Raw genomic sequence first — 23075 nt, forward strand, 5'->3', positions numbered from 1 at the left:
GCCCCGAAACGTCAATCAATTATCAACAGCAGCTGACTCGCTGTAAGAGGTTTAAAAAAAGGTAATGAGACAAAGTAATGAGTAAAAAGTACAGAAATCTGTTTATTTTAATTGTAGGAAGTAAAAGTAAAATGTCGTCATAAAAAAAAATCATAATACTCCAGTAAAATACAGACACGTGAAACATATACTTAAGTATGCAATTGTTTGTATATGTTTTTTTTCCCACCACTGGGAAAAGGTACGCGTGTCGCTCTCAATGGAGGCTAACCAGGCTTCTCCGCATCCCAAATCAAGCGCACCCTCTCCGGTCTTCTTCATAGGGGGGAGGGAGGGGGGCGACAAGTTTGTGTGAAGTTGTGAAAAGTTGTCAACTAGAAAAAGAAGAGAAACTCCTCCCGTCTTGAACATTATGAGCAGTAAGTCAATTTTTTCCCAAGCCGAAAGTCTCCTCGCGGCGAAACGTTTAGCCGCCAGATAGACACCGGTGTGAAAGTACGGCCGCTTAAAAAGTTTGATGCTGTATTTAAAAAACAAAAATGTAGTTTAGTTTTTTTGCGGCTTCCATGTCTCTGCTGTGTAACAGAACTACTTAACTACCCGTTGTCGCGTATTGTGCTAACGATATCTCTTCCACTCTCTTCAAAGGTTATCAACTTTTTTTCTTTCTTTTTTTTTTTAGCCCGAGGAGTGTGGCACTAGTTTGTGCGCATTGATCTCTGGGTGAATGCTCTACTTTTTCTGTGGAGTGAAGTTCACTTTGCCGATGCTAATTCGCTAGCTAGTTAGCACTTGTGGCATGTAATTTGGCTTCTTAATATATATCACGTACGGTTTTAACCGTGTGTTTTGGGTTAAATGGAACATGGTTCGGTGCCACGTCGTTGCCGCTTTAATGACACTCACACGACGGGGCGAAAAGTCTATAGTGATCTTTAAAGAAAAAAAAATCTTCTTCCGCAGATCAGCAGCAGGGTGAAATGGCCGCGGTAGAGAGCGGCGGAGGCTTCGGTCAAAAGAGAAACTCACAAGTAGGTCAACCAAATATTAACTGAGGTTATTCTTGTGTTGTTGGTTCTTGTTGCGTGTGGATTTTCAATGTTTCGGGGTGTGTTGTTTCTCTCCGCGGAGCACATGTCACTGGGTGGGACGTGGGCAGGTAAAGTTCGCCCACAAACGGGGTGTTGACGGCAAACCCCCTCGCTGGCGGTGCCTCTCGCTCGGCCCATTCGACTGGCATCTGAGGAGGAGGGGGGTGGCTACCGGAGCCGTGTGAGTTTATAGGGCCGCATTTTTAAAGTAGGTGGGATTGGGGGGGGGGGAGGTCGCCTGCCGTTGCTGCGGTGGTAGTGGGAGGGAGAGCTGGGGAAAATGCGGGCCCTCCCACATCGCCCACCCTCGCCCTCCCCTCCGGCCCACTCAAACGGTGGCTCGTTTGACAACACCATTGCTGAAATACCAATTTAAAGGTGTAATAATGATCTGATTTCAAATTTACTGCATTTAAATTTTAATTATTAATCTAATCTGACATGTCGATTTTAACCTAATAATACATCGTTAGCTTAATGGCATAATTGCCCAAGTCATTTTTGAACATATTCAGGGATAAAAAAAACCACAACAAATTTAACAATCAAGAAGACGCCAGTTGCCACGATTCAACCTTTGCAGAATACCATGACCTGGATATGTCTGAAAGCTACACAGAAATAAAGGAAATACAGGCAATGCCCCTCCAAACTAATGGCCAAAGCGTGCAAATCAGGAGCACAATGTCAGTGGGCATTGAAGCATGAAATCATGATGCACAAACTGTTTAATTCTTTCAATTCTACTTAATTATGCTATGACTATGTTTTTTGTGTGGAAAGAACAATAATGTAGAGTGCTAGTTTTCTTATTAAAACAATATATATATATATATATATATATATATTTTTTTTTTTTGAGAGGCTGGAATAGATTAATAGCATTTCCATTCATTTAAATGGTGAAAGATAATTTGAGAGATGAATGTTTTGAGTTACGAGCAGGGTCATTGAACAAATTTACCTCATCGGTCAAGGCACCACTGTACAATTGTGTGTGACTTTTGGGTCATGTTTTTCTAACATTTTGGTTGGACTACAAATTGTATAACTTCCCACTGTATTAATATTGACACTTGACAGCTACCCATTTGCACAGATTTATGTTCTAAGTCTTACCTTTTAATTTATGTATTTATTTTGTATATTTTCCTCCCCTATTCAGGACTCTCAGCAGCCATCTCCACTGGCCTTATTGGCAGCCACTTGCAGTCGCATTGACACACCGGGTGAGAACGACTCTCCCGGCGAGCAGCAGCAACAGCAGCTGGACATGAGTCAAGGTGTCTTCACCTCCAACGCCAATGGCTGGCAAGTTGTCCCCATCAGCGTACAGGCATCGTCGTGCGGCAACACTGTCACCACCGACTCCGTGGGCGTGCAGAGTGGCGGCGAGGGCGGCAAGGGGAGAGGGTTGTTGTCCCCGTCGACCTCGGTGGCCGTGAGCGCTCAGCAGCAGCAGTATGTCGTCACCCAGGCGCCGGCACTGCAGAGCCCACAGGTGCTCACCGCCATCCCCGGCGTGATGCCCAACATCCAGTATCAGGTCATTCCTCAGTTCCAGACGGTCGATGGTCAGCCGCTGCAGTTTGCCCACAGCCAGCAAGATTCCGCCATGACTGCCGCGGCTGGTCCTGGACAGCAGTTCCAGATCGTGTCCTCTGCCAACGGCCAACAGATCATAGCCGCTGCCAACAGAGGAGCCGGGGCGGGGAACATCATCGCCATGCCCGGCCTCATTCAAGGCCCCATTCCACTCCAGAATATCACCCTGGGCAATGGTGTGTTGCAAAACCAGCCGCAGTTCCTGGCAAATATGCCAGTGTCGCTCAATGGGAACATCACGCTGTTGCCCATCAGCACCGGAGCAAGCGCTACAGCAGCGGACGGCGACGCGAGCGGTAGCCAGCTCGTACAGCAGCCCACATCTTCCAGTGGCGGCGCGAGTTACATGACCAGCGTGTCCACCGTCACCACGCCGACCTCCTCCTCGTATGGCATGGTGCAGAGCAGTAATGGAGCCGTGGCGGCGACATACCAACAGAGCGCTTCTCTGGGTGTCCCCATACAGCCGGACACCAGAGAGCAGCAGCAACAACAACAACAACAACAACAACAGCAACAGCAGCAGCAGCAGATCCTCATCCAGCCCCAGCAGGTCCTTCAAGGGGCGACGCCCCTCCAAACCATTCAGGCCGGTACCATCACAGCGGCGGGCGGTCAGGTATTTGCCACCCCGACTCTTAGCCAGGAAAGCCTCCAGAACCTCCAAATCATGCCAAACACCAGCCCCATCCTGTTACGCACGGTCGGGCCCAACGGCCAGGTCAGCTGGCAGACCCTGCAGATCCAGAGTCCGGCGGGGACGCAGATCACGCTGGCCCCGGTGGGCCAGACTCAGGGAGCCCCCGCCGCCGGAGGAGTATCGGTCAACACCGTCCAGATCCCCGGACTCCAGACCATCAATCTCAACACGCTTGGAGGCTCAGGCCTCCAGATGCACCAGCTCCAGAGTGTTCCCATCACCCTCACCAGCACAGCAGGTCAGTCACGGGCATCACCTCTATCCTATCTATCCTCTGTTATTTGCTGAAAAACTCAGCAATATGCTCATATTGCTTTTGCACCATCTTGTGGCATGTTAGTGCCAAGAAACGAAGTTCATGTGAAGGAATGCTTTGTCGGAATCCTGTGGCATCTAAAGGCGAATATAAACCGATTTTCATAGATTTTCGCTATTTGCTCTAGTGCTCAGTCTCTTGCGCTGTACACCTAAACACAACTAACTGTGACCGTAAGACTATAGGGGGGGGGTCCTCGGTTTAAAACGGTCTAGACGTACAAGGTTTTGAGGATATATAAAGCCTGAAATATACTCGTTTTTGCCATAAGACTACGTAGTCAGTTATATACTATGGCACATTCCAACTACGTACAAATTCGAGTTACGTTATCGCTGTAAGATCAGAACTTTGTTCTAAACTGAGGACTCCCTTTACAGTGGACCATCCTAATTTCAACACAGAAAAGGGCGTCTTATTTACAGTTTCATGGAGAAAATATGTCTCCAAAGTATTTAAAAATAATATTTTCAGCATCAGAATACCTTGCAGCCCTTCAGCTCTGTGAGCATCTCCAGAATTAACTCCTAGTGTTTACATTTTTCCTGATGCTACCAGTCATGGCACAGAGCAGTGCAGATTATGACTATATAACCGGAAATGGAAGGCGTGTCTCTGTCCTCGCTGCTTAAGGGCCTAGCTCACTGGCGGAGATTTCGTCGAGACTGACTAGTCGCTGCGACTCTGGAACCAGGGAGAACAAAATATTGCTTGCGCTGTTTCCAGAATGATGTCAGGGACATGTCTCCAGACAAGGATATAGCCCTATATACTGTATATAATATATATTATTTAAATAAATATGTAAAATATATTGTGTGTGTGTTTTAAAAAGTTAATATTGATTGATTGCCTACAGAAAGCGAGACCTCAGTTTCCACATGTAATTTATGAATGCAGACGCACAGCTTAATAACAGCACGCAATTCAAACGAAACCATTTACATTTTTTAACGTACGGGCTGGGCAGTTACCGCAATTTCTCGTGTATCATGCGCACCCATGTATAATACACACCCCCAAAGTTGACCTCAAAATTCTGGAAAATCCTTCTACCCATCGATATTGCATTTTTACAATGCATGATGTCGCTTCTACCCATATGATCAAAATTAAGTATTATCTGTATTTTGTTAGCTTTTTTAGCTTTTATTCTACAGCTGTTAAGATTTTTTTACACTTATATGACAGTGAAGAATGCTTCAGTGTTACCTAAAACACAATTTAAAAAAACATTTTTTAATATAAAGATGGCCACAGTTTGACCTGAGAGAAGATTACTTCCACTGACATTTCTTCCTGCAAATGACTTGGCCACATTGCTTGACAATAAAAAAAAAAATTACTACTTTGTTGACAGAATTGAGTGAAAGTAGTGCTGCTGAGTAAACGTGCAAAGCAAACATGTCAAGCACATCCAAAAAGTTTTCTCTTCCCAACGCAAACCGTCTCCTATCTGTGTTTGATCTCCCATGTGCGGTGTTTGTTTGTGTGCACATGACATCACTGGCACAACCAGTTGAACTGCCTCAACGGCTGTGTCAATGCGTGTCCCATGTGTCGTCATCAAGCTTAACCACAACTTCTGTGGAGGACGAGGAAGGGTGTAACTTGACCCCTCCCACGGCTGTGTTGCAAACATAACTCCCGTTAGGTTTCTAAAAATTAATCATATAAATGCAGCCATTGTTTCTCTCCAAAATTCTGTTCAGAGCCAACAAAGGTGCTGTTTAGAGATTTTTTTATTAATTTATTTTTTAAATATTTGTGTGAATTTCCCAGACAATATGCATGAATCATACATGGAGGGGCTTTTATCTATGATATACAGGTGCTCTCTTAAAAAAATATCATCGAAAAGTTCAATTATTTCAGTAGTTCAGTTCAAAAAGTGAAACTTCTAGTTATTAAACACAAGGGAAAATACTTTTCAAAAGGCCAATCTCTAATTTCTATATTAAAAAAAATATGTTTGTCTGTTGTGTAATATTGTAATTTCTTGGTGAATTTTGAGTTTTAGCTGTAAGAGAATCATCAAAACGATAAAAAAATAAAATTATCAAGTATTTTACTCTGAAGTTAATCTATCAGCGTGTCACTTTTAAATTGAACTATTGATGTATATTAAATTTTCTGTGATATTTATATTTACTGAGAAGAACCTGTGTGTTAAATTTGGTGCCACTCTGAATGACTGTGGCCTTGGGAGTGGCCTGCCTTCTCCTGCATACACCACCAGTCGCATTTGCTATCGTTAGGAGTGAAAATGATGCGTCAAGAAGTTGGAGTCTTGGAGGGAGCCCTCACTTTGCGACGGTCCTGACATACATTACAAGGTTACAAATGGCACGCAGCCACAGCTGTAACTTCCTGTGTTGTCATTGTCTGTTTTACTATATTAAGGGCCTAGATGTGGTTTTCATACAAATATTGACTAGAATTATGACATTACCCCTGCGTTGGTGATGGACTAAGGCACCTTCAGACATCAGTGGGGGACACTATACAACTTTGTAACATGTTAAACGATTTTTAAAATGTGAGCGCCAGCATGGTGCCACAGCGCTTCCGGACTGCTGGAAAATGCCAAGTAGAAGAAGAAAGTAGTAAGAAGTTAGACTAACTGTTATCTTATGTGTTAACTACATTACGGGTTGCAAATTTGTCATTTTTATTATGGTCAATCATGAACATTACAGGAAATTGATGGATGGACTTGTGAAACACGTTATACAAACTCAACAAACCCAATTGCCCCTCTTTTTGGCCGGCAACAGCACTAGCTACTTTTTTGGCTATCATTCCGTTTTCATGCTACAATCACGGAGTCTGGTCAGCCCCATTACACACGTAAGGATTTGCCATCATTAATATTGAATGGGTTTAATATTTGCAATAGTCAGCTCTGACTGTTTTCCTAGCAGAATGTGGAAGTAAAAAAACCAACAATCATGACATCCCACACCATTAGGATAATCCCTCAGGATAATCTTTTAATCGGTTAAGGTGTCAAAAAAATAGGTGTGTATGTGTACAACACTCTAGGTAAATAACTATATTGGTCGTTATATATTAAAGTGTTATAAATGTGGATCATTATTTGCGTAAACACTCTGCAGGAGAGCAAACGTTGCAGACCGGCACAGAGAGTTTGGATGACAGCGCGGCTCTCGACGACGAGGACATCAGCCCACCGTCGCAGGGACGCCGCAACCGCAGAGAGGCCTGCACCTGCCCTTTCTGCAAGGATGGAGAAGCACGGTCCGTCATGGTCACATCGTGACCTTAACCTAAACAAGGCAAACCGCCATTTTCTTGACACTGGTAAGCTAACATTGTGTGTCTGTGTGCCTTGAAAAAGCAGCGACCCAACCAAAAAGAAGCAGCACATCTGCCACATGTCAGGATGCGGCAAGATCTACGGCAAGACGTCACACCTCAGGGCCCACCTGCGCTGGCACACGGGCGAGCGGCCCTTCGTCTGCAGCTGGGCCTTCTGCGGCAAGCGCTTCACGCGCTCAGACGAACTCCAGCGTCACAAGAGGACACACACGGGTAAGGAGGAGGATGCAACGCGTCCATTTTGGCCATTCGTTTATATGGCAACGGCCTGAAAAAGTCCAAAGACAGGTCTCAAAATGCATGTTTCTTTAAAACAGAGGCATGGGTAGTAGTTATTTAAATATATATCGCAAAACATTAAGTAATATTATACTGCACTATATATCGCAAAACCTTAAGTAATATTATACTGCACTATCGGGTTCTAAAGTGGGGTTTCGGGCCAGGGTTAAGGTTTCCTAGTGGGGTCCAAGTCAGGATTAGGAGTTGAAAGTACAAACCCCAATTCCAATGAAGTTGGGATGTTGTGTAAAACGTGAATAAAAACAAATGCAGTGATTAGCAAATCCATTTCAATGCAAATACACGCAACAAGTTAAAAAAACACAAGTGAATTAGTACATAACCGCATACGTCAGCCAGGAGGGGGATGCTATCGGTAAAGTATATTAACCCTATAATGTTAACCCTCCATCCATTTTTCTCCGCATATCCGAGGTCGGGTCGTGGGGGCAGCAGCCTCAGCAGGGAAGCCCAGACTTCCTTCTCCCCAGCCACTTCCTCCAGCTCTTCCGAGAGGATCCCATGGTATTCCCAGGCCAGCCGAAAGACATAGTCTCTCCAGCGTATCCTGGGTCGTCCCCGGGGTCTCCTCCTGGTGGTATGTGCCTGGAACACCTCACCGCGGAGGCGTCTGGGAGGCATCCTAATCAGATGCCAGAGCCACCTCATCTGGCTCCTCTCAATGCGGAGGAGCACTGACTCTACTCTGAGCCCCTCCCGGATGACCGAGCTTGTCACCTTATCTCTAAGGGAGAGCCCGGACACCCTGCGGAGGAAACACATTTCGGCCGCATGTATCCGGGATCTTGTTCTTTCTGTCACGACCCACAGCTCGTGACAATAGGTGAGGGTAGGAACGTAGATCAACCGCTTTTCGGCTTAGCTCCTTCTTTACCACAACGAACCGATACAAAGTCCGCATCACTGCAGACGCTGCACCGATTCACCTGTCGATCTCCTTCTGACAGGGGATTCTGCCAGAGGTTCCCAGGAGACCCTCACAGTATGTTTGGGCCTGCCAGGTCGGACTGGCATCTTCCCCCACCATCGGAGCCAACTCACCACCACGTGGTGATCAGTTGACAGCTCCGGCCCTCTCTTCATCCAAGTGTCCAAGACATGCAGCCGCAAGTCCGATGACACGACCACTAAGTCGATCATCGAACTACGCCCTAGGGTGTCCTGGTGCCAAGTGCATGTGTGGACACCCTTATGCTTGAACATGGTGTTCGTTATGGACAATCCGTGGTGAGCACAGTCCAATAACAGGACACCACTAGGGTTCTGATCGGGGGGACAGTTCTTCCCAATCATGCCCCTCCAGGTCTCACTGTCATTGCCCACATGAGCATTGAAGTCCCCCAGCAGAACGATGGAGTCCCCAGCGGGAGCGCTTTCCAGCACCTCCTCCAAGGACTCCAAAAAGGGTGGGTACTCTGAACTGCTGTTTGGTGCATAGGCACAAACAACAGTCAGGACCTGTCCCCACCACGCGAAGCAGGAGGGAGGCTACCCTCTCGTCCACCGGGGTGAACCCCAATGTACAGGCGGCGAGGCGGGGACCAATAAGTATACCCACACCTGCTCGGCGCCTCTCACCGCGGGCAACTCCAGAGTGGAAGAGAGTCCAACCCCTCTCGAGAGTACTGGTACCAGAGCCCAAGCTGTGTGTGGAGGTGAGCCCGACTTTATTTAGTCGGAACTTCTCGACCTCGCACACCAGCTCGGGCTCCTTCCCTCCCAGAAAGGTGACGTTCCACGTCCCGAGGGCCAGCTTCCGGTCACCGCCCAGCTCACAATGCACCCGACCCCTATGGACAAAATATTTAATGTTCGACCTGATAAAACTGCTTTTTTTGTTGTTGCAAATACTCACTCACTTTGAATTTGATGTCTGCCTCACATTTCAAAGAAGCTGGGACAGGGGCATGTTTACTTACCACTGTGTTACATCACCTTTCCTTTTAACAACACTCAATAAGCATTTGGAACCTGAGGACATTAATTGCTGTCCCAGTTTGCAGGCATCAAATTCAAAATGAGAGAATATTTGCAAACAACAACAAAAAACAACTTTCATCAGTTTTACCATTCAATATATTGTCTTTGTAGTGTATTCAATTGAATATAGGTTGAAAAGGATTTGCAGATCATTTTCTGTTTTTATTTACGTTTTCTACAACATCCGAACTTCATTGGAATTGGGGTTTGTAGGTTTTCTGGGCTGGGTGACATGGCCTAAAATCCTTCACGGTAACTATGTATCAAGGTATAAACTCGATGTTAAAAATTATAAAGTATTTCTGAATGGGTTATATCAATAACAGCAAAAAATTGTCAACATTGGTTGTGAAGATCATACAACACGAAATGAAAATTTATCACTCTAGGGTTATATCAATAACAAAAAAAAATGTCAACATTTGTTTTGAAGATCATACAACTCAAAATTAAAATGTTATCACTCTACAGTGCAAAGAAACGCATAACATTGTTCATAGGGTTAACATGATAGGATTAATATACTTTAGCGATTGCCTCCCCCTCCTGGCTGACGTATGCAGTAGTGTACAAACGCACTTCTGTTTTTTTAACTTGTTGCGTGTGCTTTCTGTGTAGCTGTTGTATTTTTTATTTTTTTTCTCTGACAATTTACCCGCTAATTTGATGTCCATAGTTGGTTAATCTTGGCAAGGCGAGGATTAGTGACTTTGATGAGCAGCTCTGCACCCTGGAAGGGCAGTGTTTAGCCATACTACCTATATGAAGCTCTTTAAAATAGCAATATATATTTTATCTTGAAAAAAAACATTTCTTCAGATAATGTCCAACATTGAGCCCATATCACCCACTCTTAGCGCTCATATTTAGTGAATGAGAGGTCTTAAAATCAGGATAGATGGCCTGATAACTGCATGCTGAAGCATGTGTTTATTGCCCTCCTTCTAGGTGAGAAAAGGTTTGCCTGTCCAGACTGCCCCAAGCGCTTCATGCGGAGCGACCACCTCTCCAAACACATCAAAACACACTTCAACAAGAAAGGGGTGCTCCCCAGCAACACCGGGGCCGCAGCGTCCGAAACCCCTCCCGCCGCCCACTCCCCAGAGGGCGAGGCCTTGTCGGCCGGCGACCAGCACTCCATCGTCACCATGGAGACCCTGTCCCCGGAGAGCATAGCTCGGCTAGCCAGCAGTGGGATCAACATGGTGCAGGTGGACCTGAATCACATCAACGGCAACTACTAAGAGGCGCACGCCGCATTCAGGGACCGCAGACACTGAACAAACAGGATTATGCATTTAGATTTAAAAGTTGGATTGCCTATTTGTTTGCAGAAATCTTCACGCCCCCACGACTTCAATTATCTCTGTAATGGGACTGCAATAAAATAACCGAAATTGTAAGTCGTCTTGCCATAATAATGTCCTATTAACGTAATACAACACAAGCCATTACCATGTTCAGCATGATGGAAAGCACAACTTTAAAAAAACCTTTTATACATCATAAACGTAGCTCAGAAAATTATAGCGTAGGGTTCCCCAAACTTTGTCAGCTAGAGACCCTCGGTACTAAAATGGCATAATGCCAACATATACTGTACATATATAAACGTTATGACCCACATTACCTTGGTTTGGGTAGCCCTACTCATGTTGCGTATCATGACGAATTCATGTGATTTTCTTTTGTTTCTCCCTCGTTTCGTGAATGCACCACACACCCGATTGCTATCGAGACTACATCCAATTCATCCTTAATCCCTAACGGAGCATGTCTACCCCCCTCTTGTCCTTTGGGAGAACTGGATTTTACACGCCATCCTGACTATGGTAACAGTGGACTGTTGAGAATGTCAGCCATTTGCGCAAGAGTACTATAATCTTGAGAGTAACTATTTAATGTGTAGGTACAAAGCCAAGCCAAGTGCTGATTCATTACATTTCATTGCAAGCAAAAAACCCAACAGATCTGTGTGCGTGTATATATACAAATATATATTTACTAAAAAATATATATATATTTCCACCAATCTTAGCCTAGGGCAGGATGGTCCTTGTTGATTGTAAGAGGTTGCCTTCTTAGTTGTCCACCTCGTGTACAATCATGTTATGAGTTTTGTTGCTGTATGTAGATTGAGCGACTGATGCATTTGTATATGGTTGTGATGTTCCAAGAACTTTATTCCCCCCCCTACACCAGCTGACACTTTGCCTTGTGGAGTTACTTTTATTTGATTTGTGGAATATTTTTGTTCAAAGCTGTACAGCGCAAAATGCTCAAACCAAAGGTCCAGGCACAAATAAGTGAAAACAAGGAGTGGTCATGTCTTTTTGTTTAATTGTAATTGGCTCGAGACCACAGGTTCTCGCTGAAGTTGCTCAGTGTATTAAAAAGGTCCATTTTTGAATGACTCTTGTCACCACCGTGAAATTGTCTTTACTTCACTATGTGTCTGTTAGGCATTTATTTTTGTAAACTACAGACAAGTGCTATTTACCTTTGTCTTCCCCCTGCCTGTTTTAAATAAGGGATTTTATATCGTATACTACTGCAAACATCTGGATTAAAACCTTAAATAATTCTCTTGCTTTTTTTTAACATTATACTTGCATCCTACTCAAGAACTCAACCATAAAAGAAAAAACTTTATTTGCTCAATAGAAAAAAAGAAAATCCCATTCATATTAACCTCACATCTCTACGTCGTCACCCTCACTCTTCAGTTTGCTGTGGAGACTGAAAGATGAGATTTGTTACACATTTTATACTCTCTAAACTCAATATAGGGGGTCCTCGATTCACAATGCAGTTCTGGGTAATAAATATATATTTAAAAAAGCTAATTAAAAACAGTAGTAAAAGAATGTGACTACATATTCTGACGCTGTTCATCAAGCTAAATTATTGCATGCCATTCAGAACCAATTAACCACAAAAAAACACCGAATGTCTGGACCATCGTGAACAGAGGACCCCCTGTATTGTCCACTGTCGCTGACAGATACCTGCTGAGGTAGGAGTGGACATCCACGAAGCCGTGGTACTGCGCGAGGGGGAAAAGGATGCCTGTGGGACAGCGGCCTTCTCGCTGCCTGCAGAAGCTGCAGTTGCAAATGCCTCTGCAGGGAGGGCACTGCCACTCCTGAGGGAAAAACAAACAAACAAAAAAAAATATATATATATATACACACACACACACACATACAGGAAGTCCTCGAGTTACGACGTACTCGACCTACGACGTTTCGACTTAACGACGCCTGTGCCTCGCCCGCCATTTTGTCCCCAGCACCATAGGGTTTCTGCTTAACTAGTGCATAGTGCTTATCTGTGTTTGTGCGCCGGGAGTATCTTTGCCTTTTTCGCCCTCCTTTTTTCACACGCTCAGCAGTAATGATAAGTACAGAATCTTATGTTTTTTTTATTTTATTAGCTCCTCTGCACATTCAACGTCAACGGGTCCTCCGCTAATCGCTACTCTTCCCCGGTCGCCGTCTCTACACTTACCACTGTACACACTCGCACTTGCGCGCACTCGTTCCTCCTTCACAGTCCCGCCGGACGACGCCTGCCAGTCCCATCTCACTCACACATCAACGCACACGCCCACACACACTGAGCTTGCTGTCACAATCACGTGGGACAATAGCCGTAACAGACGTATTTCGACTCGAACGGTGAAATCTGACTTACGTGGAAATTCGGGTTATGTCGCCAGCGTAGGAAGGGAAATCATTTTTAAATCGAGGACTTCATATATATATATATATATATATATATATATATATATATATATATATATTAAAAAGAAAATCAGGAAATATTTCACTTTGAGTGGAATGAACCTATAAAATATATACGAGTGTCACTTTTTAAATTGAAGTACTGTGATGATGATGTTGTGCTATAGGGTCTAACCGGATCCAGCAGTGCTTTCTTGACGTCCTCCCCGTATCGGTTCCTCAGACACGGCCCGCAGAACTGGCCCTGGATGCCCCGGCAGCACTCGCTGCGGCAGCACGTCTTTGTGTCTACCGTCTTTTGCCGACATTGGTGGCATGTGGAGCCCTGAAAACGGCCAAACATAGCTCTATTAATGTGTGTGTGTGTGTGTGTGTGTGTGTATATATATATATATATATATATATATATATATATATATAGATATTTATATCTATATATATATACACACATGAAAAAGTTGAGGCATTTAAATTTGTATTTGAACATTTTACACTTGTATGACCGTTAATTGTAAAATGTTACCTAAAACAAAAACTTTTAGTTTTTAGTTTTCCACTTGTATGACCATTAAGAATGTTAAAATGTTACTTAAAGCAAAAGAAACTAAATGACCAAGTGGAGTTTCATTTTTTTTTTCAATTTCAACTTATTTTTACACTTGTATGAGTTCATATTGAAATGTTACGAAAGACAAAAAATTAAAAACATTTAGTTTTTACATGCCATTTTGTACTTTTTATTGTATGGCTGAAGAATGTTAAATTGTTACTTAAAACTGAAAAAGATGTGAAGGTGAATTTTTATTTTAACATCTTTTAAAACTTGTATGATCATTAAGATTGTTAAAATGTTACTTAAAACAAAAACAAAATTAAGATTTTGCTTTTTTTTTTTTTTTTAAATTTATTATACTTTTTATACTTATGACTGGAAAATGTTACTTAGAATTGAAAAATCTAAAGAGTTTAACTTTTAACTTCTTTTAAGATGTACAACCATTGAGAATGTTATTTAACACAATAAAAGGGTAGATTTTACATGTTATTTTTAACTCCTTTTTACACGTATGACTTCAAAATTGCGGCACATCTGCTTCACAGTTCTGATGACCCAGGTTCAAATCCATCCTGTGTGGAGTTTGCATGTTCTCCCCGTGCCTACCCCAAAAACATGCATTGTAGGTTAATTGGAGACTAAATTGTCCATAGGTGTGCATGTGAGTGCGAATGGTTGTTTGTCTATGTGTCCTGCAACTGGCTGGCGACCAGTCCAGGGTGTATCCCGGCTCTCGGCCAGAGTCAGCTGGGATAAGCTCCAGCACACCTGCGACCCGAGTGAGGATAAGCGGTAGGGAAAATTAATGGATGGATGGACTTGAAAATGTTACTTAAAATTGAAAAATCTAAATTAAGAGTTTTCAATTTAACTTTTAACTTCTTTTAAGACATGTACAACTGTTGAGAATGTTACTTAAAACAAAACCAAAACCAAAAATAAATAAAAACACCACCTTCATAGTTAGTACAGGTTTTAACTGCTTTTAAATCTACATGACTTAAGAATGTTAAAAATCGCTTGCACAATTAAAGGCATTCCGATGGCCACAGTTTGATCCTATCGGGACTAATTAATTTAGATTATTTCCTATGAACAAAAAAAGTGGCGCAGCATCTTGGAACTTCTTGACTTCCACTGTCCCTAAGTATTAAGTTTTACTAATGAGGAAGACTGCGGTGTGAACCTTACAGTGATTCTGTTGTAGACTTTCTCAGTCAAGTGGTCAGCCACCAGCTGGAGCTCCTCCTCCGTGATGTCGTCCACAGGCCGGATCACGCGAGGTAAGCTCTGATTGGGCCGCGGGGTGCTACGCCTCTGCGGGGGTCGCCGTACCTGGAACCCAAAGTAAAACAGAACGTGAAAGCGCTAAAATTTACTGACATTGTCAAGATAATTAAATGTAGCGACCTCCAGAAGCTCCTCTTCCAAGCTGAGCTCCAGCTCGGCATCCCGGGGCCCAGAGCGGTCCTCGCAGCCGCCCATGGAGCGGGTCTGTCGACGGGACGCCCGCTCCGGGTTCTTCCTGGGCTCCCTTATGGAGCGGGGTGGACGCTGCAGGCAGGTTTGTACAACACAACACAATAATATTACATACACTGGCACTATCCAATGAGGTCCAGTACAAGAACTGTATCACAATGTCAGCCTTCACAAAGTTAATCCTCTATATGTGGAACGTCACATGACCAAACCCGGGAAACACGATAGCTGACTTGCTGTGTATGCTAAGCTAACGAGCAAGACTACAGTTTGATGACATGATTGCTTAAAGCCGAACTTACTAAAATTGTGTTTTCTTTATGGCTGGTGTTTTCGGACAAAAGTTAAATACATGTATATCATTTATTTGTACAACGATGATATGATACATTGGACCCCTGCTATTCGTGGGGGATAGGGATAGTTGGATGGGTTTTTTTCTTCTTTTTTTTCTACGACCCAAAAATTCTTTAATAACAGCCGATGTGTTTGCAGGGTTGCCCCCCCCCCCCAAAAAAAAAACTAAAAAAGAGAAAAAAATAAAAAATATAAATATCTGCAAATAGGTGAATCCACACACACTGAATCTCAAGTATACGGGGGTCCAATGTAGACATAAACATCAAATATCAACTTTGGTCGCTCTGTGGTGTTTTTTAAAAAATAATAATAAAAAAATAAAAGACTCGATCTTTTGTCCCCATAGCTGCTTTATCACAGCCCCGTTCGCCATTTGCCTGAACCAGGAGGAAGCGCTTAAGACCCGTTTTGCCGAATACGGAAGTAGGTTACGCACATACCGGATGAAACTCACTTTCAATTGACACAGAGAGGGAGGTATTTTGTTATTGGATGCCGTGTCCCAATTAGTCGCCGGGTGCATCACATCCACTTAAGCGAAATGAACGCCTCCATCAAATAAAACCTTGTTTTCACCGTCAGAGAAAAACTGTTTTCAAGAGTAATCATCTCATTTCATAAACAATCTGATTAGATTGTGTACATAATGTTGATGAATAATAAGTTTTTCACCTACTCACAGATTTCTCTTTGGGCTGCTTTGCGTCTTGTTTTTTCAAAAGATTGGCACCTCCTGGCATCTTCTGCAGGTCCGCCATCAGATGAGCCAACTATCGCAACAGAGACAAAAGAAAACAACGGCAGCTTTCGTACTCTAGCTGCAGCGACTACGTGATTGCTGCACAAGTGTGCGTGAACTGAAGTGCTCAGTGTTGTTTACCATGGCTTTGTTTGCCTTGATGTTCTGCTCTCTCTTCAGCAGGAAAGAGTCAGACACATCCTCAGGCTCTTCTTTAAGAAGAACATGTCTGATCTCTTTAACCCGACTCGTTTGGGTCCAGTCTTCATCCTCTCCATCATTTTTATCATCATCAGAGGAGTTGTGGGCTGTCATAGCAGAGTGAAGCACCACCCTCAGCCTGAAGTTTTTGGCGCTTTGCTGCTTGGAGGAAACAGAAGGCCGGCCTCCATCTTGTTCATCTTCCAAGTCACTATTCTAAATGGGGGTGAGTGATTGGATTTAAATTCAATGAACATTGAAGCGCCATATTATAATATATAATAACTACAAGGTGTGATACGTGTGCCATTTTACATTTTTGTTACCGACTTGACGCCATGTTTAGTGCTCTACTCACATTTTTGTTGTAATTTTACTTACAGGTATTGGCAATCTCTGTGCCGTTGAACATCAAAATCAATTTTATTGACATTTTTAGTAAAAGGTAGACTCACCACGAGGATTTTGTTTTTTCAGTCCAATGGGGCAACATGAAACATAAATGGCAATTTTTTTTAAAAAAAAGGAACCCTAACCCTAAAAGGGCATTAGGATGATTTTAACATAATCAACAGGTATGAAAAGTGCCACTTTAGTCCTACATAGTGTGTCAGCAATATCTAACAATAGCAAACCCCTACTGTAATATTGCTATTACCACGTGTTGTGAATTAATTAAAACACCACGTGCTACACAATTAACATGAAGACACATGTATAAACACAACAAAATGGCGGACCTTGTCGCACTGGTCGCTTACTTCGTCGTCACAAAAGCCGTAAAACGTTTTCTCGCTCTCAGAGTCTTCGTCGAAAAGTTCAGCTAGCTTCTTCGTGAGCGGCGACATCCCAAAACGTTTTTTTTTACTGGTGATTAAAAGCACAACAACAAAAGCCAAATGACGTTTAAATTTTTTTGTGTTAGCATTTTAGTTAAGATGAAGCCGGAAGTGCCGCAGGTAAGGTTGCCCGCCAATTAAGACCGTTGCTATAGATGGGTTTGTTTTGGGAATCAAGTGGAGTGCGAATACTATGTCACCATCACCACGTCTAATCTCCGCCCGCGTCGGAGTACCGCGGGCAATAAAACACAGCGTTTTTGTTCCACAGAAAATGTCAATTTGAAAGACAAGTAGACACTCAGTCGACACTTTGTTAGATACACGCGTAGTACTGTGCAAAAAAATGCTACGTGTACAAAACTAACTAGGCCCAGTTTTAGTAATTTAACTTAGTTTATTATTCCGATTGTATCTTTTTTTTTTTTTTTTTTAAGTGGTGGGTGGTTTCTGTCTATTTCGACAGGTATACGCCTGTTGCACTTAAAAAATAAAAATAAACAAAGTACTATGGCCACTATTTACTCGTAGACGTTTTTAAATATATACAGTAGATACGTTTTTTTTATAATGCTTGAAAAGTCGTGGGAGCTTTGCGAAGTGTGGCGGTTTACTGCCACTTGGTGGTGACTTGTCGTACTACACGTGTCCCCTTTGCTGGCTTTGACTCACTGTCTGTAAACATAGAAACCTAACAGATTTTAATGGGTTTTTGTGATCTGTGACAGAAACTGCCTATTAGTTGGTTTAGTCTTATTATTTTTTTTTATTTCACTGATTGGGGTAGTGGTTGCCGTGTCTACCTCACTGTCGAGAGGTCACAGGTTCAAATCCCAGCTCAAGTTGTATGGCGTTTGTAAAAACATGCATATTAGATTCATTGAAGAATCCGTTTTCCCAAAGTTGTTTGTCTGCATGTGCAATTTTTGGGCTGTCCAAGGTGAACCCAATCTCTTTCCCCAAAAGTCAACAGGGATAGGCTCCCGACGAGGACAAGAACCGTACCAATTGGATGGATGGTACATCATGTAAGCAAATTAAAGGACAAACTCAAACAACAAAAAAAAGCATCTTCAGTAAATCGATTTCTTTATTCTGTACTTTACGTCAAGATAACTTTTGTCATGTGACTTGTACCAAAGGTTTAAAGGACAAACAAACAAAAACAACGGCATAATTCTTTTTACAAACTCTTTCTTACAACAAATGACAGCGAAGTGTGTGTGTGTGTCTGTGTGCGTGTAGTAGCTCGTAAAACATTGGACTCGAAGCTGTGTGAGTTTATCTCCTGAGGTTTGTCCGTGTGGGAGTCGCCGTCACCAGGCCTTTTTGTCAATTTTCTACGACAATGACAGTGCTCAAGTGCCAAAATGGGCTCAGAAAACATCATCATCCTCCTCCTCCTCCTCCTCCTCTTAAACCCTGTTTTCCACCTAAGCGGTACAGCGGCGTAGTAACATTGACATCACTGTGTTTGAGGGGCCAGAGTGTAAAATGTCACCCCCAAGACTCACTAGCCACATCCCTTTGTGTTGAAAGCAGTTTTCAGTGTCAAGCAGACGCTGGCGCTACTGTGCATATAATTATCTGAACGTGTGAAGCCACTACAGCTGCAATTTTTTCGTTTCTGGCTGGAGTTGTGTTTGAAAAGGCGAGGCTAGTGTTTACAGTTCCGGACCGTTTGGAAGTGAACCGCTTGGTGAAAACATCCTTCTGTCTGTTTTCCTGAGCTCCTTGTTCAAAGTAACTTTGGTGACGCAGAAACCGTTTGATACCTGAACGCTTTGTGTTATTATATTGCTTTGCAAAAAAATAAAAAATAAAATAATAATAATGTTTGACACATTCACACAATCTGGCGACGTTTTGTTTTCTTGAAATCTACACCACTAAATCTGCTTCATGGCTGGTTTTATTACACGTAACCCGCCTACTCGCTGTTTTTAAATGTATACACAAAATAGTGGAATGGAAAGCTGCTTCAGAGGAAAGTGTAAATTATTTTGAATTTCTTATTTTATAATCATTTTCACCCTGCCGCCGGAGATGGGTCGTCAGCTTGAGTTTTTTTTTTTTTTTGGAGTGAGGTTTGACTATAAACAAATTTCCATCTGTCGGGGATCTGTTGGTCCGAGGCGAGTGCCACGTAATCTGTCAACGATGTTGATGAAACATCTGCTGTGCTGGAGTGACCCACAAAGTTCAAAGCCACATTCCTCCTCCTAATGTCCGTTGGTCTCAGGCGCCGAGGCCGGCGTGGACGAGCGAGACGCCGCCGGAAGCTTCTCCCCGCCGGGACTAGATGCCGAGGCCGCGACGTCGGGGGTCGAGAGCCGCGCCGGGGACACCCTGGCCGCGGCGATGGCGGAAACGGGTTTGGGCTGAGCCTGAAGTCCGGGGCTGCAAATGAGATGGTGCCGCTCCCAGTCTTTGTGCTGGCAGAAGGAGCCGCAGTAGCGCGCCGCGTTGCAGCCGCTGCACGTCTCGCTGGCTTTGCGGCCGCAGTTCCAGCAACACTGTGAGGAAACACAGGAGGGCGCGTTAGTAAGTCCGGACTGCGGTCTTTTAATGGCTCTTAATTGATTTTGATGAATTTGCGGTATTCCATATAGGGAGAACTGGAGCCTATCCCAGCTGACTTAGGGCGCATCCGGCTGGGATTGGTTCCTGTTACCCCACGACCCTAATGAGGACAAAAAAATGGATCGAGGGCTGGCCCTAGCTGCGAATGGTTGCTTGTATATCCGTGCGCTGCATTTGATTGGTAGCCAGTCCAGGGTGTATCCCGCTTCTCTCTCCAAAAGTCCGAAAAACAGACATTCACACTCGCGTTCACACTTATGGACAATTCGGGTTCTTCATTTACCTAACATGTAATGGACTCCAGTGGGCAACTGGCCACTTCCTGAATTCTAAACTATTTGTCTACTTGTCACCTATAACAGAAAAGAGTGTTCGAGGCAGTTATTTTCTTTATAAATTTAATTTCCTGAGCATATCTACAAGAGCAACATGGTATTAGTTTTAGTATGTGATGAAAAGTGAAGACTTACATTTTTGTGTACCGTCTGCGATTACTAATTAATTAATTAATTAATTACATGGCAACCCGGAACATAAAAATAGTCTGTATCAAACAGGAGTTCAGAACAATTTGAGGACAATTAACCCACGGCGTGCGCTCACCTCGCTGGAATCCTCCTGCTCGTTGATGACCATGATGGCGTCCTCCTGAGCCTTCCTCTTGGCGTCGGCCAGCGTCTTCTCCATCTTGGCCCGCTCGGCCGCGATCATCTCGAAGGCCTTCTGCTCGGCCTCGGCCACCGCCTTCTGGACCTCGTCCATGGCCTGCCTCTTAACCTCGTTCACCGCCTCCTCTGCGCGTGGAAAGAGAGACGCCGTTAGGTCCGTTTCCATGGGCGACAACGCTAGGCGCTTCCTCGAGCCGCTTCTCACCCGCTTTCCTCCAGATCTCGTCTGTGACGTACGCCGAGCCGGGTCGCGGGGCGAAGTCACGCTGAGACTCTGCAGAAAGAGCACAGTCAGCGTGTGAGTATTCCATTCACAACGGCTTACATACAGAAATGAGTGTTTATTGAGCCATGTAGAGTTCTGCGCCATACAATGCTGCTGGCTATTCTTGCCACCTTTCACATTCACATTCTCATCTGCATATGTTTTATTAATTATTCATGTTTAGTTGTCACTCTGATCATTATTGCTCGCGTTCATTTCATTGTGAAGTTATGTGACATGCAATGCTGACAACTATTCCTACTGCCTTTTGGATACATTCACATCTGCATATATTGTCTCGTGTCACTCCACTGCTGATAGTATTTCATGTACACTTTATTTATGGACCATTAATTGATGCATGTAGAGTGGTCCGTGGATAATTGACAGCCATTATAATTGCATTGAAAAAAACAAAACCTTTTTTTAAACTCCAAAAATTCTTGAAAAATCGCCAATAAGCACTTTCTGCGTTAGTTTTCCTCCAAAAAAGAAGGAAAAAAAACCAACCAAAAAAACCCCAAGAACCCACGGATAGGTGCCAAACCGTGAGTATGCGGGGGTCTACTGTATAGTTTTCTACATCCAATGCTGCTGTATCTTTGCTGCCTTTTGGTCACATTTACATCTTCATATATTGCATTAATTATTCATGTGTAGGTGTCCCTCCACTGCCGACATTTATTACTACTACTATTAAATTCCAAACTAGCTACATATTGACATTTTATTCATGTCTAGTTTTGCGATATACAATACTGCTGACTGCCTTGGGTTCAACTGAAAATTCTGCTATAAATTTTTTTCTTAATGAACGTTTGTGACGCCACTTATGACAGTATTTCATTTGAAACTGCTTGTATGTTGGGTATTTATTCATACGTCTAATTTTGCGGCATAACATGCTGCGGACTAGTCTTGATGTCTTTTGGTCACTAAATATTACTATTGCTGGTGTTGACTTAATTTCAACTGCTGTTATATAATATTTGTTGATCCATGAATAGTTTTGTATGGCTAAAATAAATATGTATTATTTTGCTACATACAACGCAGCTGACTAATATTGCTGCTGGTCGCATTCACTTCCGCAACAGTAATTTTTATTTTTGTAAAGCTTATTGAACCCAGAAATGCTCGTAAAAATGTGTTTTCCTCTGAAATTGAAATGGCCTCCGATAGTGATAAGGTTCCCCAATCGCTCACTTTTGGAGCATCTCTATCTGCGACGCAAACACGGCCCTCATATCTGGTTTGGAGACGCAACAGAATCGTTGTTTATCGTCGTCTGATGTGAGATCTGACAGCCTCCGAGAGGAATGTGTTTGGCTTGGACGGGGGGAAGGCGGGCCCACAAGCTGTGTCAACATTCTGTCTCTGCCTGCAAATCTCTCCCTGCCTGCAAATCACCTTCATTTCATAGTATGTCATCCTATACGTTCTGCATGAAATTAACTCACAGGCCACAAGGTCATCAGGTGTGCTTGCAATACTTAACAATATAACAGGATCTCGAATTAGACCCTGCAGTCTCTGTAGACGTTTTTTTTTTCTTTTTCCCGGTGGCCGGGCAGGCTTCCCGGCTGCGCGGGGTCCCAGATGGTACTCGCGCATGTTGGCCAGCTTCGTCTCTCTGAGCCCACAGGAAGGCCCTTCTGTGGCCGATATGGCCCAGGCCGGTCCTGGCACCTGGGACTGTGGCCCAGCAGAGGACAACGCAAGGCTGGGATGGCAGTGCACAGCTGAGGTGGAGTTTCTCCTGCCTCCACTAGAGGGCGGTGTCAGTCTTGTACTGAATTGGTATCTTGCTTTCTTGACCTTTTCAGGGCCTCTTAACATTGCTGTTTTTTTTTTTTTTTTTGGGGGGGGGGGGGGGTGTCGTAACATGCCTGAAAACTCAGCATTTATTGCAAGCGCATGTACCCTGGTGACAATATATATATACTTTAGGAGTCCGGAACACGACCCCCCCCCCCCCCCACTCCTCCCCTACCCAAAAAAAGACAAAAAAAAATACAAAAAAACAACAACAACAAAAGAACGAATCACACAGTAGCGCCCCCTGGAAAGTTAAATTCTTTTTTTTTTTTTTTTAAAAAGCCCCGACACTAGTGTGATTGATACGTAAGTGGGTGGACTTGTCTACCATAAGCGAACAAAAAAGTGTTAAGGACCATGTCTGAAAGTGAACAGCAATTTAGGTTTGATGCAGCCATTTCAGGCAAATTCCAGGGCTCGTACCTTGACGCACCCCCACTAGACAATTCGCCCAAATGAGCCCCAATTGGAAGCAGGTGTC

The 23075-nt window shown here is 43.6% G+C and overlaps 3 protein-coding genes across 6 annotated transcripts in view; 1 reads left to right on the forward strand and 2 right to left on the reverse strand.

Annotated features, from left to right (window-relative positions):
• Positions 1-329: 329 nt before the first annotated feature.
• On the forward strand, positions 330-11751 carry sp1 (sp1 transcription factor). Of its 4 annotated transcripts, none has more exons than XM_061688220.1 (6): positions 330-419; positions 964-1031; positions 2257-3634; positions 6832-6973; positions 7074-7267; positions 10286-11751. In XM_061688220.1, exons 1-6 carry the CDS (start codon positions 413-415, stop codon positions 10579-10581), a joined length of 2085 nt encoding a protein of 694 aa, XP_061544204.1. In that variant the 5' UTR covers positions 330-412; the 3' UTR covers positions 10582-11751. The 4 variants fall into 4 exon arrangements, with proteins under 4 accessions (XP_061544204.1, XP_061544205.1, XP_061544207.1 ...); XM_061688221.1 differs by having other exon boundaries at positions 7077-7267; XM_061688222.1 differs by having other exon boundaries at positions 410-495.
• A 279-nt stretch (positions 11752-12030) lies between these two features.
• On the reverse strand, positions 12031-17269 carry LOC133409270 (cell division cycle-associated protein 7-like). Its single transcript, XM_061689066.1, has 8 exons — positions 17162-17269; positions 16362-16637; positions 16162-16251; positions 15050-15193; positions 14831-14974; positions 13259-13408; positions 12346-12482; positions 12031-12076 (listed from the first exon to the last, which is right to left on the reverse strand). Exons 1-8 carry the CDS (start codon positions 17267-17269, stop codon positions 12031-12033), a joined length of 1095 nt encoding a protein of 364 aa, XP_061545050.1.
• A 1072-nt stretch (positions 17270-18341) lies between these two features.
• The window catches only part of LOC133409101 (protein CBFA2T2-like), a 29274-nt gene continuing 24540 nt past the window's right edge, over positions 18342-23075 (reverse strand). Inside the window, exons 9-11 of the mRNA XM_061688672.1 lie at positions 20717-20785; positions 20447-20637; positions 18342-19776 (exon numbers count right to left, since the gene is read on the reverse strand). Of these exons, the coding sequence (XP_061544656.1) occupies positions 19483-19776; positions 20447-20637; positions 20717-20785 (554 nt within the window). The 3' untranslated portion in view covers positions 18342-19482. The remainder of the gene's footprint in view (positions 19777-20446; positions 20638-20716; positions 20786-23075) is intronic.

The sequence above is a fragment of the Phycodurus eques genome, chromosome 10 (assembly GCF_024500275.1).
Source record: "Phycodurus eques isolate BA_2022a chromosome 10, UOR_Pequ_1.1, whole genome shotgun sequence".
In the NCBI taxonomy this organism is placed as follows: Eukaryota; Metazoa; Chordata; class Actinopteri; order Syngnathiformes; family Syngnathidae; genus Phycodurus; species Phycodurus eques.

Excerpts from the sequence above, each read along its gene's own strand:
- sp1 (XM_061688220.1), top strand. Across the intron at positions 1,032-2,256 it reads GTCAAAAGAGAAACTCACAA|GACTCTCAGCAGCCATCTCC; the intron begins GTAGGTCAACCA and ends TCCCCTATTCAG. Across the intron at positions 7,268-10,285 it reads TCACAAGAGGACACACACGG|GTGAGAAAAGGTTTGCCTGT; the intron begins GTAAGGAGGAGG and ends CCCTCCTTCTAG.
- LOC133409270 (XM_061689066.1), bottom strand. The coding sequence starts at position 17,269 with ATGTCGCCGCTCACGAAGAAGCTAGCTGAACTTTTCGACGAAGACTCT. Across the intron at positions 16,252-16,361 it reads TCAAGGCAAACAAAGCCATG|TTGGCTCATCTGATGGCGGA; the intron begins GTAAACAACACT and ends CTGTTGCGATAG. Across the intron at positions 12,077-12,345 it reads GTCCACTCCTACCTCAGCAG|TCTCCACAGCAAACTGAAGA; the intron begins GTATCTGTCAGC and ends CTCATCTTTCAG.